The 12,380-nt window shown below is 43.8% G+C and overlaps 1 protein-coding gene across 5 annotated transcripts in view; it reads left to right on the top strand.

Annotated features, from left to right (window-relative positions):
• The window catches only part of LOC135537560 (septin-9-like), a 68,384-nt gene extending 57,942 nt beyond the window's left edge, over positions 1 to 10,442 (top strand). For all 5 annotated transcript variants that reach the window (XM_064963695.1, XM_064963701.1, XM_064963706.1 and 2 more), the window contains 5 exons: positions 4,299 to 4,416; positions 6,717 to 6,812; positions 6,896 to 6,992; positions 8,737 to 8,788; positions 8,924 to 10,442. In XM_064963695.1, coding sequence (XP_064819767.1) covers positions 4,299 to 4,416; positions 6,717 to 6,812; positions 6,896 to 6,992; positions 8,737 to 8,788; positions 8,924 to 9,101 — 541 coding nt within the window. In that variant the 3' untranslated portion in view covers positions 9,102 to 10,442. The remainder of the gene's footprint in view (positions 1 to 4,298; positions 4,417 to 6,716; positions 6,813 to 6,895; positions 6,993 to 8,736; positions 8,789 to 8,923) is intronic.
• Positions 10,443 to 12,380: the final 1,938 nt, after the last annotated feature.

Raw genomic sequence — 12,380 nt, forward strand, 5'->3', positions numbered from 1 at the left:
GCCAAGCAGAGAGTGGTGATACCGTAAAGAGAGAGACTGAAAAGAGAGGGAGCCTATAGAAAGGAGGAGGAGGTACTGCCAGGCCAACTATGGTGCTGCTCATACAATTATCAGAAATTCCGAATGAGCAGAGAGCCCACTCTGTAAATGTGATGTACTTGTAGAGAGTATTGTCTTAAAATGAACAACATCAAAAAGTTGTACTTTTTTTTTAGATATTCATAATTTCAATTCTGAATAAATGAATGTGAAAATGTGTATTTCAGAATCTAGACGTACGGAACAACCAGAGGCCCTGCCAGGCTAGTTATAGCCTGAACAGTCTCATTCATTCTCCTCAGATAGGGCGCAGATAGGAGAGTTTATACAGGATAGAAAGAGATGAGATGGGGAAGAGGGAAGGTTTATAGGAGATGGTAGAGAAGCTCTAAGACTTGACAACTTGGGAGTAGGATGTACAAGCTTTGTGTGAGTGGTCAGTTGAGGACAATGTCTTTAGATCTAGATATGTATTCAATTGCATTATACCCACATTTTACCCCCTAAAACTGCCACCCATGATGAAAATCTTGAGGACCATTACCTGTTTCCAGGCTTATATCAGTTTCAGTTCTTAACCATTTTGTGTTTAACCTTGGAAAGAGGTTGTGATTCGTCTTCTAAATTTGAGAATTAGGGTTATACTGGCACACTGCTGCACAATTACCTTGTCATTGATCAGCAAATAATACACAATGGACCATCATTGCCCCCTAGTGGTATATCTGTCTCATATCATCCATGACTGAAAATACTTTGAATAAATGTTTTGGACATGCTTTCAATTATACCACAGTGCTGCATTACAATATAACCTACCAAGTTAAGCTACAGGACTGTTTTACTAGCACAGACTGGAATGTGTTCTGGGATCCTTCTGAGCGCATCACATCAGTCACTGGCTTCATCAATAAGTGCATTGATGATGTTGTTCCCACAGTGACTATGTACATACCCCAACCAGAAGCCATGGATTACAGGCAACATCCACACTGAGCTAAAGGGTAGAGCTGCCACTTTCAAGGTGCGGGACTCTAACCCGGAAGCTTATAAGAAATCCCGCTATGCCCTCCAAAGAACCATCAAACAGGCAAAACATCAATACAGGACTAGGGTTGAATCGTAGTACACCGGCTCTGACGCTCGTTGGATGTGGCAGGGCTTGCAAACCATTACAGACTACAAAGGGAAGCACAGCCGCGAGCTGCCCAGTGACACGAGCCTACCAAACAAGCTAAATCACTTCTATGCTCGCTTCAAGGCAAGTAACACTGACGCATGCATGAGAGCATCAGTTGTTCCAGACGACTGTATGACCACGCTCTCCGAAGCCGATGTAAGACCTTTAAACAGGTGAACGTTCACAAGGCCGCAGGACCAGATGGATTACCAGGACGAGGTCAGGATTGAGGCCTTTTACCAGGACTCATGTCTGTAGCCATGAAGTGCTTTGAAAGGCTGGTCATGGCTCACATCAACACCATTATCCCAGAAACACTAGACTCTCCCCTATTTCGATACCGCCCCAACAGATCCACAGAGGACCAAATATCTATTGCACTCCACACTGCTCTTTCTCACCTGGACAAAGGACCACCTATGTGAGAATGCTATTCATTGACTACAGCTCAGATTTCAACACCATAGTGCCCTCAAAGCTCATCACTAAGCTAAGGACCCTGGGACTAAACACCTCCCTCTGCAACGGGATCATGACTTCCTGACATGCTTCTGCCAGGTGGTAAGAGTAGGTAACAACACATACGCCATGCTGATCCTCAACATGGATCAGCATGGCACCTCATTGGTGCGTGCTCAGTCCCCTCCTGTACTCCCTGTTCACTCATGACTGCATGGCCAGGCACGACTCCAACACCAAGTTTGCCGATGACACAACAGTGATAGGCCTGATCACCAACAATGATGAAACCGTCTATAGGGAGAAGGTCAGAGACGTGGCCGTGTGGTGCCAGGACAACAACCCCTCCCGCAACATGATCAAGACAAAGGAGATGATTGTGGACTACAGGAAAAGGAGGACCCATTCTGCAGTGGAGCAGGTTGAGAGCTTCAAGTTTCTTGGTGTCCACATCACCAACAAACTATCATAGGCCAAGCACACCAAGACAGTCATGAAGAGGGCACGACAAAGACTAGTCCCCCTCAAGCGGTACCGGAGCGCCAAATCTAGGTCCAAAAGGTTTCTTAACAACTTCCACCCCCAAGCCATAAGACTCCTGAACAGCTATTCAAAGGGCTACCCAGACCCCTCTCTTACTCTGCTGCTACTCTCTGTTTATTATCTATGCATAGTCACTTTAACTCTACCAACATGTACATATTACCTCGACTAACCGGTGCCCCGCACATTGACTCTGTACTGGTACCCCGTGTACAGTTGAAGTCGGAAATGTACGTACACCTTAGCCAAATACGTGTATACTCAGTTTTTCACAATTCCTGACATTTAATCCTAGTAACAATTCCCTGTTTTAGGTTAGTTAGGATCACCACTTTATTTTAAGAATGTGACATGTCAGATTAATGTTAGAAATAATTACTTATTTCATATTTTATTTCTTTCATCACTTTCCCAGTGGGTCAGAAGTTTACATACACTCAATTAGTATTTGGTAGCATTGCCTTTAAATTGTTGGGTCAAACATTTCAGGTAGCCTTCTACAATCTTCCCACAATAAGTTGGGTGAATTTTGGCCCATTCCTGCTAACAGATCTGGTGTAACGGAGTCAGGTTTGTAGGCCTCCTTGCTTGCACACACCTTTTCAGTACTGCCCACACATTTTATATAGGATTGAGGTCAGGGCTTTGTGATGGCCACTCCAATACCTTGACTTTGTTGTCCTTAAGCCATTTTGCCACAACTTTGGAAGTATGATTCGGGTCATTGTCCTTTTGGAAGACTCATTCTGCCCAAGCTTTAACTTCCTGACTGATATCTTGAGATGTTGCTTCAATATATCCACATAATTCTCCTTTCTCATGATACCATCTATTTTGTGAAGTGCACCAGTCCTTCCTGTAGCAAATTCCCCCCTCATAAACATGATGCTGCCACCTCCGTGCTTCACGGTTGGGATGGTGTTCTTCAGCTTGCAAGCCTCAATCTTTTTCCTCCAAATATAACAATGGTCATTATGGCCAAACATTTCTATTTTTGTTTCATAAGACCAGAGGACATTTCTCCAAATAGTACAATCTTTGTCCCCATGTGCAGTTGCAAATCATAGTCTGGCTTTTTATGGCAGTTTTGAAGCAGTGGCTTCTTCCTTGCTGAGCGGCCTTTCAGGTTATGTCGTTATAGGACTCGTTTTACTGTGGATATAGATACTTTTGTACTCTTTTTTTTCCTCCAGCATCTTCACAAGGCTTTGCTGCTGTTCTGGGATTGAGTTGCGCTTCTCCAAAGCATTCATCTCTAGAAGACAGAACGCTTCTCCTTCCTAAGCAATGTGATGGCTGCATGGTTCCATGGTGTTTATACTTGAGTACTATTCTTTGTACATATGAACGTGGTATCTTCAGGAGTTTGGAAATTGCTCCCAAGGATGAACCAGACTTGTGGAGGTCTACAATTTTCTTTCTGATGTCTTGGCTGATTTCTTTTGATTTTCCCATGATGTCAAACAGAGGCACGGAGTTTGAAGGTAGACCTTGAAATCATCCACAGGTACACCTCCAATTGACTCAAATTAGGTCAATTAGCCTATCAGAAGCTTCGAAAGCTATGACATAATTTTCTGGAATTTTCCAAGCTGTTTAAAGGCACAGTCAGTCAACATTTGTATGTAAACTTCTGACCCACTGGAATTGTGATACAGTGAAATAATCTGCGTGTAAACAATTGTTGGAAAAATGACTTGTCATGCACAAAGTAGATGTCCTAACAGACTTGCCGAAACTATAGTTTGTTAAAAAGAAATTTGTGGAGTGGTTGAAAAACACTTAGGTTGGAGTCATTAAAACTCATATGTACACTTCTGACTTCAACTGTATGTAGCCTCGTTATTGTTATTTTACTGCTGATGTTTAATTGTTTGTTACTTTTATTTTCTATTTAAGTTTTTTTTAAATCTTAACTTAAAGCATAGTTGGTTAAGTGCTTATAAGTAAGCATTTCACTGTAAGGTATTCGGCGCATGTGACCAATAAAATTTGACTTGATCAGAAAATATCTCCTTAACTTTAAGAGTAATCTTAACATTTCTCCCCTCTCTCCCTCCATGTTTTCTCTCTCCAGTCTGAGGCCCCTGGATGTGGAGTTTATGAGTCGTCTGAGTAAAGTGGTCAACATAGTCCCTGTCATCGCCAAGGCAGACACACTCACCCTGGAGGAGAGGGACTTCTTCAAACAGACGGTGTGTGTGTGTGTACAGGCACGTGTGTGTACACAAAAAGCCTATGACATTGATCTGTTGATTTGCTTTTAAACTAGTCCCTTTTGCACTACAACAACCTGACATGGCTGACATTAGGCTTTTACAGCAGGGTAACAAGAGGGTAAGATTACACACACACCACCCGCGTGCACACACACAGGGTAACGAGAGGGTAAGATCACACACACCACCCACGTGCACACACACAGGGTAACGAGAGGGTAAGATCACACACAGGCCGGTATGAAGCGATGCCAGGCATTACAAACAGCAGCCATCTGGATAAACTACTGTACTCTGCCCAGTCTGAGGAGTAGTGGTATGAAACCTTGGAACACTTAACCAATGTTTTTAGCCAGAAAGGAGCATTTTAAGAAGTGATTTATTTACAGTATTCCAGCTTTCTATAAACCTCCGAGGCAGCTGATGTCTGCAAAGATGCCAGTGTACTGTAGCAGGCTAGTCTCTTATTAGCAATACGCTACTGGGTACAGGAGATGGAGAAACCACACAGGACCTCAGATAAGGAGTCTGTTTAGAGTAAGGTTTATGCAACACTCGGCAGAGGCTGTCCAGTAGCTGCTCAGCAGAGGCTGTCTAGTAGCCACTCCTCCATGAAAGAAAGCACAGCCCTTTCTGTTGATGACTCATGTCTATGGTATAGAGGTCATCTCTACTGATTTAGAATTCGATGGAATTCTCCGTTGCTGCTTTCGCTTCCTGCGGTCTCTTGAAAGTTGCACCATACCAGGTTACACTGGCCTATACGACCTGCTTGGCATAGTTTAAAAAGGCCTCTGCACCCCCTTCTGTTCCAGTGTGTGTTTGTTGGCCAGTGATCAGCCTGGGAGAACAAAATAACATGCCTGCGCGCGCACACACACTTCAAGGGTCGCTAGTCTCCCCCTCTCTGGCGTCCTGCGACAGATCTTTATTCATTCTGGAGGAGGAAACACGCTGGGCAACTTGGCTACCGTTTTCCCCGACAACGGCCAATGAGAACAAGGGCGGGCGAGATGGAAGCTCTGGGGCTTGTAACCAGCTTGTTTTGGTTGGCTGCATGGGCTGGGCAATGTACGACCCTGGGATTGTGATCTTAATGTTTTTTTAAACGTTTCTTTCTTGTTCTCTGTTCCCTGCAGCAGTTGACATGCATGCAAAGGGAACGAGAGCTTTTTATTGTTTTACCCTCTGTGTCCACAGTTCGTTGCGGGCGTTTGTGTGTGTGCTCTGGTCACGTTCCCTCGACTGTTGTAGGCTTATGATATAGGCACAAGGCTGAGGAAGTTACAAGTTTAAACTTTCCAAGAAGTATAAACCGAGAAATTTAGAAAACCTGTTCGTCATCGACCAAGTGGGAAAAAAGTAGTAAATGTGATCGGAACGGTCATTAATTTAAAGGCCATCACTGCTGGTGTGACAGTATAACTTTAGACCGTCCCCTCGCCCATACCCGGGTGTGAACCAGGGACCCTCTGCACACATCAACAACAGTCACCCACGAAGCATCGTTACCCATCGCTCCACAAAAGCCGCGGGGAACTACTACTTCAAGGTCTCGGAGCAAGTGACGTCACCGATTGAAACGCCACTAGCGCGCACCGCTAACTAGCTAGCCATTTCACATCCGTTACACTGGCAGAAGAAGCCTGTCATTCTCACTCTGTCTCTTGTCTGTGTTGCAGTCATTATAAAGACATAGAAGAAAGGCGGACATTTTGTAAACCTGAGTGTCTGGCTGTATATTTGTGTAGGAGTGGTTAACCTCCACATTAACTCTCAATGTCAGGGAACATTAAATGACCATTTAACGTCAACACCAGCCGTAGCAGTGTTTACGGTGACTCGGAGTGAGCTACTCTGGAATTGTAGTCAGTCCTTTCCTATTCTGTTATATTTTCAGTCACGGTGACCTCATACTGGTCTAACAATCTGGCTATCTGCAAGAATCATTTATGTTGTTATTGTTGGAGGTTAGCCAGTGAAAGTTAAGTTATAAGAATGAGTAGGCTTGCTTGCTTACTTTTGATGGATTCTGATGTGATACAAGTCTCAGCCTCCCTTCACTGGTCTTTCCTCTGGTGAGTGAAAGGCTTTGGTGTGTGTTGTTGTTGTACTGAGCAGGACACACACTCCTCCACCTCCAGGACTAGATGACTTGGTAGATGACATGAGGTGGAAACGGCCATTGTTTAGCCCTGACTGCTGTTCTACAGTACATTGATGAAACCGTGCAAACCTGGTGTTAGATTCCGATGTGTTTCTGTGTGTGCGTGCAGATCAGGGAAGAGCTGCGAGCCAACGGGATCGACGTCTACCCTCAGAAAGAGTTTGACGAGGATGCTGATGACAGGATGATCAATGATAAGATCAGGGTGGGTATACAATGTGTGTATAGGCATGCAGAATCTCTCATTACAAAGCAATTGTTGGTCTTAAACTGTGTGTGTGTGTTCAGGAGATGATCCCATTTGCTGTGGTGGGGAGCAACCAGGAGTACCAGGTCAATGGAAAGAGGCTTCTGGGCAGAAAAACTAAGTGGGGAACCATAGAAGGTAATTTAACACACACAACCATTACTCTCCCTGTCAAACTAGTCATGTAAAATGGGTTGAAGCAGATGTTGGCGAAACCATGCACGTTACTGCTGCCAGTACATGTTTAAATCCCAGCCAACTGATGTTGCAGTCTTGTGTGACTATGAGCGAGTGTTTCTCATATCCACGTTTCTCTGGTCTGTGACTAAAGACATTTCTAAGTCACAGACCCATGGAGGATTTACTGAGCCGTCTGCATCCATAACACAGTGGGGGGAAAGGTGATGTGTGGAAGATAGACCGGAGGAGGTCTAGAGAGAGAGGGGGGGGGTGGAAGAGAGGAATGTCACAGCTCCTTTTTACTGGAGGGCCGACTGTCTTCTTCCCAGATTGCACCTGGCCCCTCCAGGGCCCCTCTTGGCTCTTGGTGAATGCGCCTCTCATCACTCCACACTTGTCGACAGATGGCTGTAGAACAGATATCTTAATCTGGACCTCTTGCTGTTAGGTCTGTTCAAAGGAACAACCAACCAGAACTTAGCATACATAGCTTTCTAGAGTTCTAGTACTTAGGTCCTGTTCTGGAACTGTCAATGTGTTCTTAAAACACCCAATGACTGTAATTTAACTCTAAGACAAACGTGTGTTTGTCGGAGCAAGGGTGTGATAAGAGTGAGAAATGTGGTTGTCCCCTGGCTGAGGGAACATTGATTCGAGCCAGCCAGGCAGTCTGTGTGCGGAGGGGAGGGGAGGGGAAGGGAGGGGAGGGGAGGGGAAGGGAGGGAGCTGAAGGACCTGTCTGCACTGCTATCATAAATTAGGCCACAAGAGGAGGGAGTCCTGTGGGCCCAGGGTTCTCATAGCTAGGACCTCTTTCTCCTCGTTCTCCTTCTCTCTCTCCTCCTCTTTTCTTTCTCTCTCTCGCTGATTGTCTTACTCGTTCTCGCTTTTTCTCTCTCTCTCCTCTTTCTTTCTGTCGTCTCTTACGTTCTCTTTTTCCTCTACCACTGCCCCAATGTCATTCTCTTTCTCATTATCAACCTCATTATCAAATTCTTTCTCCCCCTCCTCATTCCATAAGTCATACTTATCTAGAGGGCTGGTACCTATACAGCTACATATACAACGTGTCTGTCTCTGTGTGTTCTTGCGTTAATCCCCTGTTTGTAATAGGTGGAGGAAAGTGTTAGCCAGAGAAATATTTAAAAACCAGCCTGGTTAAGGGAGACCCACCACCACATGAATCAGTACACCCACAGACTGTGGTGGTCACACAGCAGCACCCTCTTCTCCCCCGCCCCTCCCTAAGAGGGATGAAATGGAATTTAATTTCCTGTGCTGCAATTTCACATAAATAACACTCCTTTTTCATTTTGTGGACTTGACATAATCGATCATTCAAACATGTGTTGGACCCTTTCTAGACTCCAGCAAATTGTCATGGAGAGTTTGTTAAATAATCTGACTTGCTGAGGGAGCTGAGATGGATTAAATTACTTGTAGTGGAAGGTGTAACCTTTATTTAAGATAATTGCTGCAGATGTCAAGATAAATGGGCGTCCTTGACCTGTCTTTGGCGCAACACTCCCATCTTGTGGCAGAGTGTAGAATAGCACATGGCATTTAACTTGATATGCACACCCTGATACAGAAAATATATGCTACGTGGCTATTGTATATTATTTGAGTAACTGTAAACAGAAAACACTTGCTGTTTATCCCATAGAAAGCAATTTCATTTTCTTTACTCTCTTTTTTGCAGTTGAGAACATTGCCCACTGTGAGTTTGCCTACCTGCGAGACCTTCTCATCAGGTGAATATTAACTGTGTTTTAAGTGATGGTGATACTGACTGTGTTTGACCAGTGTTTTTGATGACGCTTGATGTTTCTCTGGGTAATGTCGATGTTTCTCTCACTAAATCTTCATCTGTGTTTCCTCTCTGTAAGGACCCACATGCAGAACATCAAGGACATCACCAGTAGCATCCACTACGAGGTGTACCGTGTCCGCAGGCTAAACGAGACCAACGCCCAGCCCAACACCCAGCCACCCAACACACTGGTCAACCCACAGCAGGCCAACGGGGTGGCAGCACAGCACCAAGTCCTGACCCATGAGATGTAGATGTCTGACCATCTGCAGACAAATACACACACAGACACACACACACACATATATATCTTTAATGGCTGGCAACTGTGACACACCACATGCAAACACACCACGTGACACACACACATCCATCCTAACTGTCTGACATGGACTGTACACACTCCAAAGAGGATTCCAATATCAAGTATATAATGATTCATACATGATCAACTGCCAAGGTCAGAGCTGTTGGGTAAACAGTACAAGATGTCCCCTAGGGAGATGGGATGCCACAGTATTATAGCATACAGATGTGTACAGACCAGCTATTGAAAGTATAGCACATCAATTAGCTCAACTATAAATAACTGGTTGGAATGACCTGTTCTACGTTTGGGTTGTGTTGTCTAGATATTGGAGATATTAGGAGGTAGGGTTTAGGTTCTTTGTATATTTTTGGACACATCTGCACTGCCCCGAAAAGCAGCAATGCAGTGTGGAGCAGCTTTGAAATCCCTTTTGTCTTTTTCCATTGCATTTTCATATGTTTCAGACCTCTTACCAAACCATCCCTTCTATGCCAATGTCGTATCTTGTTAAACGTATCATGTTCATTCATACAGTGCATTTTACATTTACTGTTGTTTTATAATATTATTGTATTGTTGTCTGGATGCAGGGAACAGACATCCCTATGCTCTCCGAACTTTCTCTAAACCAAATAAATGTCCTTTCTGTTTTAAAGAGAAGCGAAAATATATAGAATTTGATTTATAAATAGATATTTATGCTTGTTATGTATTCACTTTATAATTGAGTTTGATATTCATATAGCCTACCAGTCGACCTACACACTCCCGTTGTTCTCCGAGAGGATGGAAAATCTACAGAGATCCACTTTGGTTGTATTTCTCTTGCAATCATGCATTGTCTCCCGTGTATTTATAGAGAATTCTATGAATCTAGATGTACATTGTCTTTTTGGACATGATACAGAATAGGCCTACAGGTAGGTTGAATATGTAGCCTACATACACCGCTTGTAATAATATTTAGTACCAGACAGTTACATTCCTGGTGTAGTCCATGTTTAACACCCTTATCTTCCCTACTAAACATTTATTCCAAAGTCATAAATGTGCCATTCAGCCAAACACAATTCTTCACTCTGCCAAAAACTCATGGACAGAGGTCAAAACCAAGAGTACTATTCATTCAGCAATGTAGCTTACGTAACCTAAACAATTACAAAAGGTAATACAATGTTTACTGTTGTATAGTTATTGTGTAATTTGTTATAGTATGATGAGAGTATGGTTTATCTTTGATATGCTATGTCAAATAAATAAAGATTGATATTTTTATTGTTCACAATTGTCTTGATTGCCAATCCATTTCACCTGTGCAGGTGACTCCTCTCTTAACCAATCACAAAATTTGCAATTTGGCATGTCTGAAACTGTGGAAAATGATACCCTTTATGTAGTGTTTGGGTTTTAGTGTCATAAAGTGTCTTTGCAAAGTCATAAAGTTATTTCAAACAACCTGTGGCTGAATTGAGGTAAATACAGTGTGTATTGGAGGGGTTTTTACATCAAATTTGGGTCCTTTGCATGAGCTAAATTTAGAATGTATAGCCATGAGATGCCAATGTTTTTTCATGTCTACAAGCTCATGACCAAGGGCCCATAGACCAGCGTTTCCCAAACTCAGTCCTTGTGACTCTAAGGGGTACACGTTTTGGTTTTTGCCTTAGCACTACACAGCTGATTCAAATAATGAACTCATCATCAAGCTTTGATTATTTTAATCAGCTGTGTGGTGCTAGGGCATAAACCAAAACGTGTACCCCTTAGAGTCCCCAGGACCGAGTTTGGGAAACGTTCCCATAGACAGTTGAACGTTCAGGGCTGGGAATACAGTAAGTGTGTTCTTGGAGAACACAGATGTCACATAACCCAGCAGATGGCACAGGGGAAGCTGACTGGCACTGTTGTGGTATCCAGGGGCGGGATGGCTATAGATTGAACTTTAATATCATCATTATTGCCTATTTGTATCCTGTCTCTCAGTTTTCAGCGAGGCTGCCTGAAGGGGTTCTCAAACCTCTCCTCGGGGACGCCCAGCCGTCCCACAGCTGGCACACCTGATTCAACTTGTTGACTATTCATCAAGCCCTTGACTGGGTAAATCAGGTGGGTTAGTTCAGGGCTACAAGAAAATGGTAAAATGTCTGGGGGATCCTGAGGAGAGGTTTGAGAACCACTGCAGTTGGACGTTACTCCACCTCCTAGTGACACTCACACCCACAACACACATTGCAGCCAGCTACACACACTCCACTTTACAGCTTCCCATCATTGTTCACCAAATGTTCTTCTGGGGAATGCAACAGTCTGAATCCAAACAAAATGAATGGCTATTGTAAGGCATGACGGGTTGAATATATATCTTCAGATTGATGCGACGCTAGGGAGCGGATGTGTTTTGTAAACTGATCCGTGTGATTTACTGTTCTCTGCAGGTTGTTGGCTTTGTTTGATCCCTCGGGGATCTGGAATCTTCCATTTTAGCAGGTTGTTGGCTCGGTTTGAACCCTCTGGGATCTGGAATCTTCCATTTTAGCAGGTTGTTGACTCGGTTTGCAGATCCCCAAGGGATCAATCTTCAATTTTAGTAGGTGAAAGAGGGTGTCAGTCATTTCATTCAATGTTTTGTGTTGGAGTATGAGTGTTTAGTCCTGTGGCTAAAGTTGGACTCTTCTTAGACATGGTTGTGGGTGAGTGGCATTTAATATGCACGTAGACACACATACACGGCAGTTTGTTTTTCGAGTACTAGCATGGAACCCCATTGGGGAACCATTACCCCGAGTGCCCCTGCGATTGGTACACACTACACGTAGTGGCATGCATCCTTCAGTAGATATAAGAAAGCTGTCAGGCAGAGAGAGATGGTGGAGTAATGATGCCCATTAATGTTGACAAGCTCTAGCAGACTCTCATTAAGAGAACATCAACAGCTCAAAAGGGCCAATTAAAAGCCACCACCACACACACAGAATAGGGACTCATAAACCCAGTGTCTTACAACATTGCCTTTTTAAAATTGTGCATGCGCTTCTTGTGTGGGTGTGTAGGCGCCCGCATATGTGTATGACCGGGATCATCAACTAGATTCAGCCTTGGGCCAATTATACTTTTTTTGAGTGGATGGTCGGGGGGGGGCAGAACATTATTACAAATAATTTGTCGACTGCAAACTGACCGCAAGAAGCCCAAACGGATATAAACCGTTATAATTTCAAACCTT

The sequence above is a fragment of the Oncorhynchus masou genome, chromosome 5, assembly GCF_036934945.1.
Source record: "Oncorhynchus masou masou isolate Uvic2021 chromosome 5, UVic_Omas_1.1, whole genome shotgun sequence".
Lineage (NCBI taxonomy): Eukaryota > Metazoa > Chordata > Actinopteri > Salmoniformes > Salmonidae > Oncorhynchus > Oncorhynchus masou.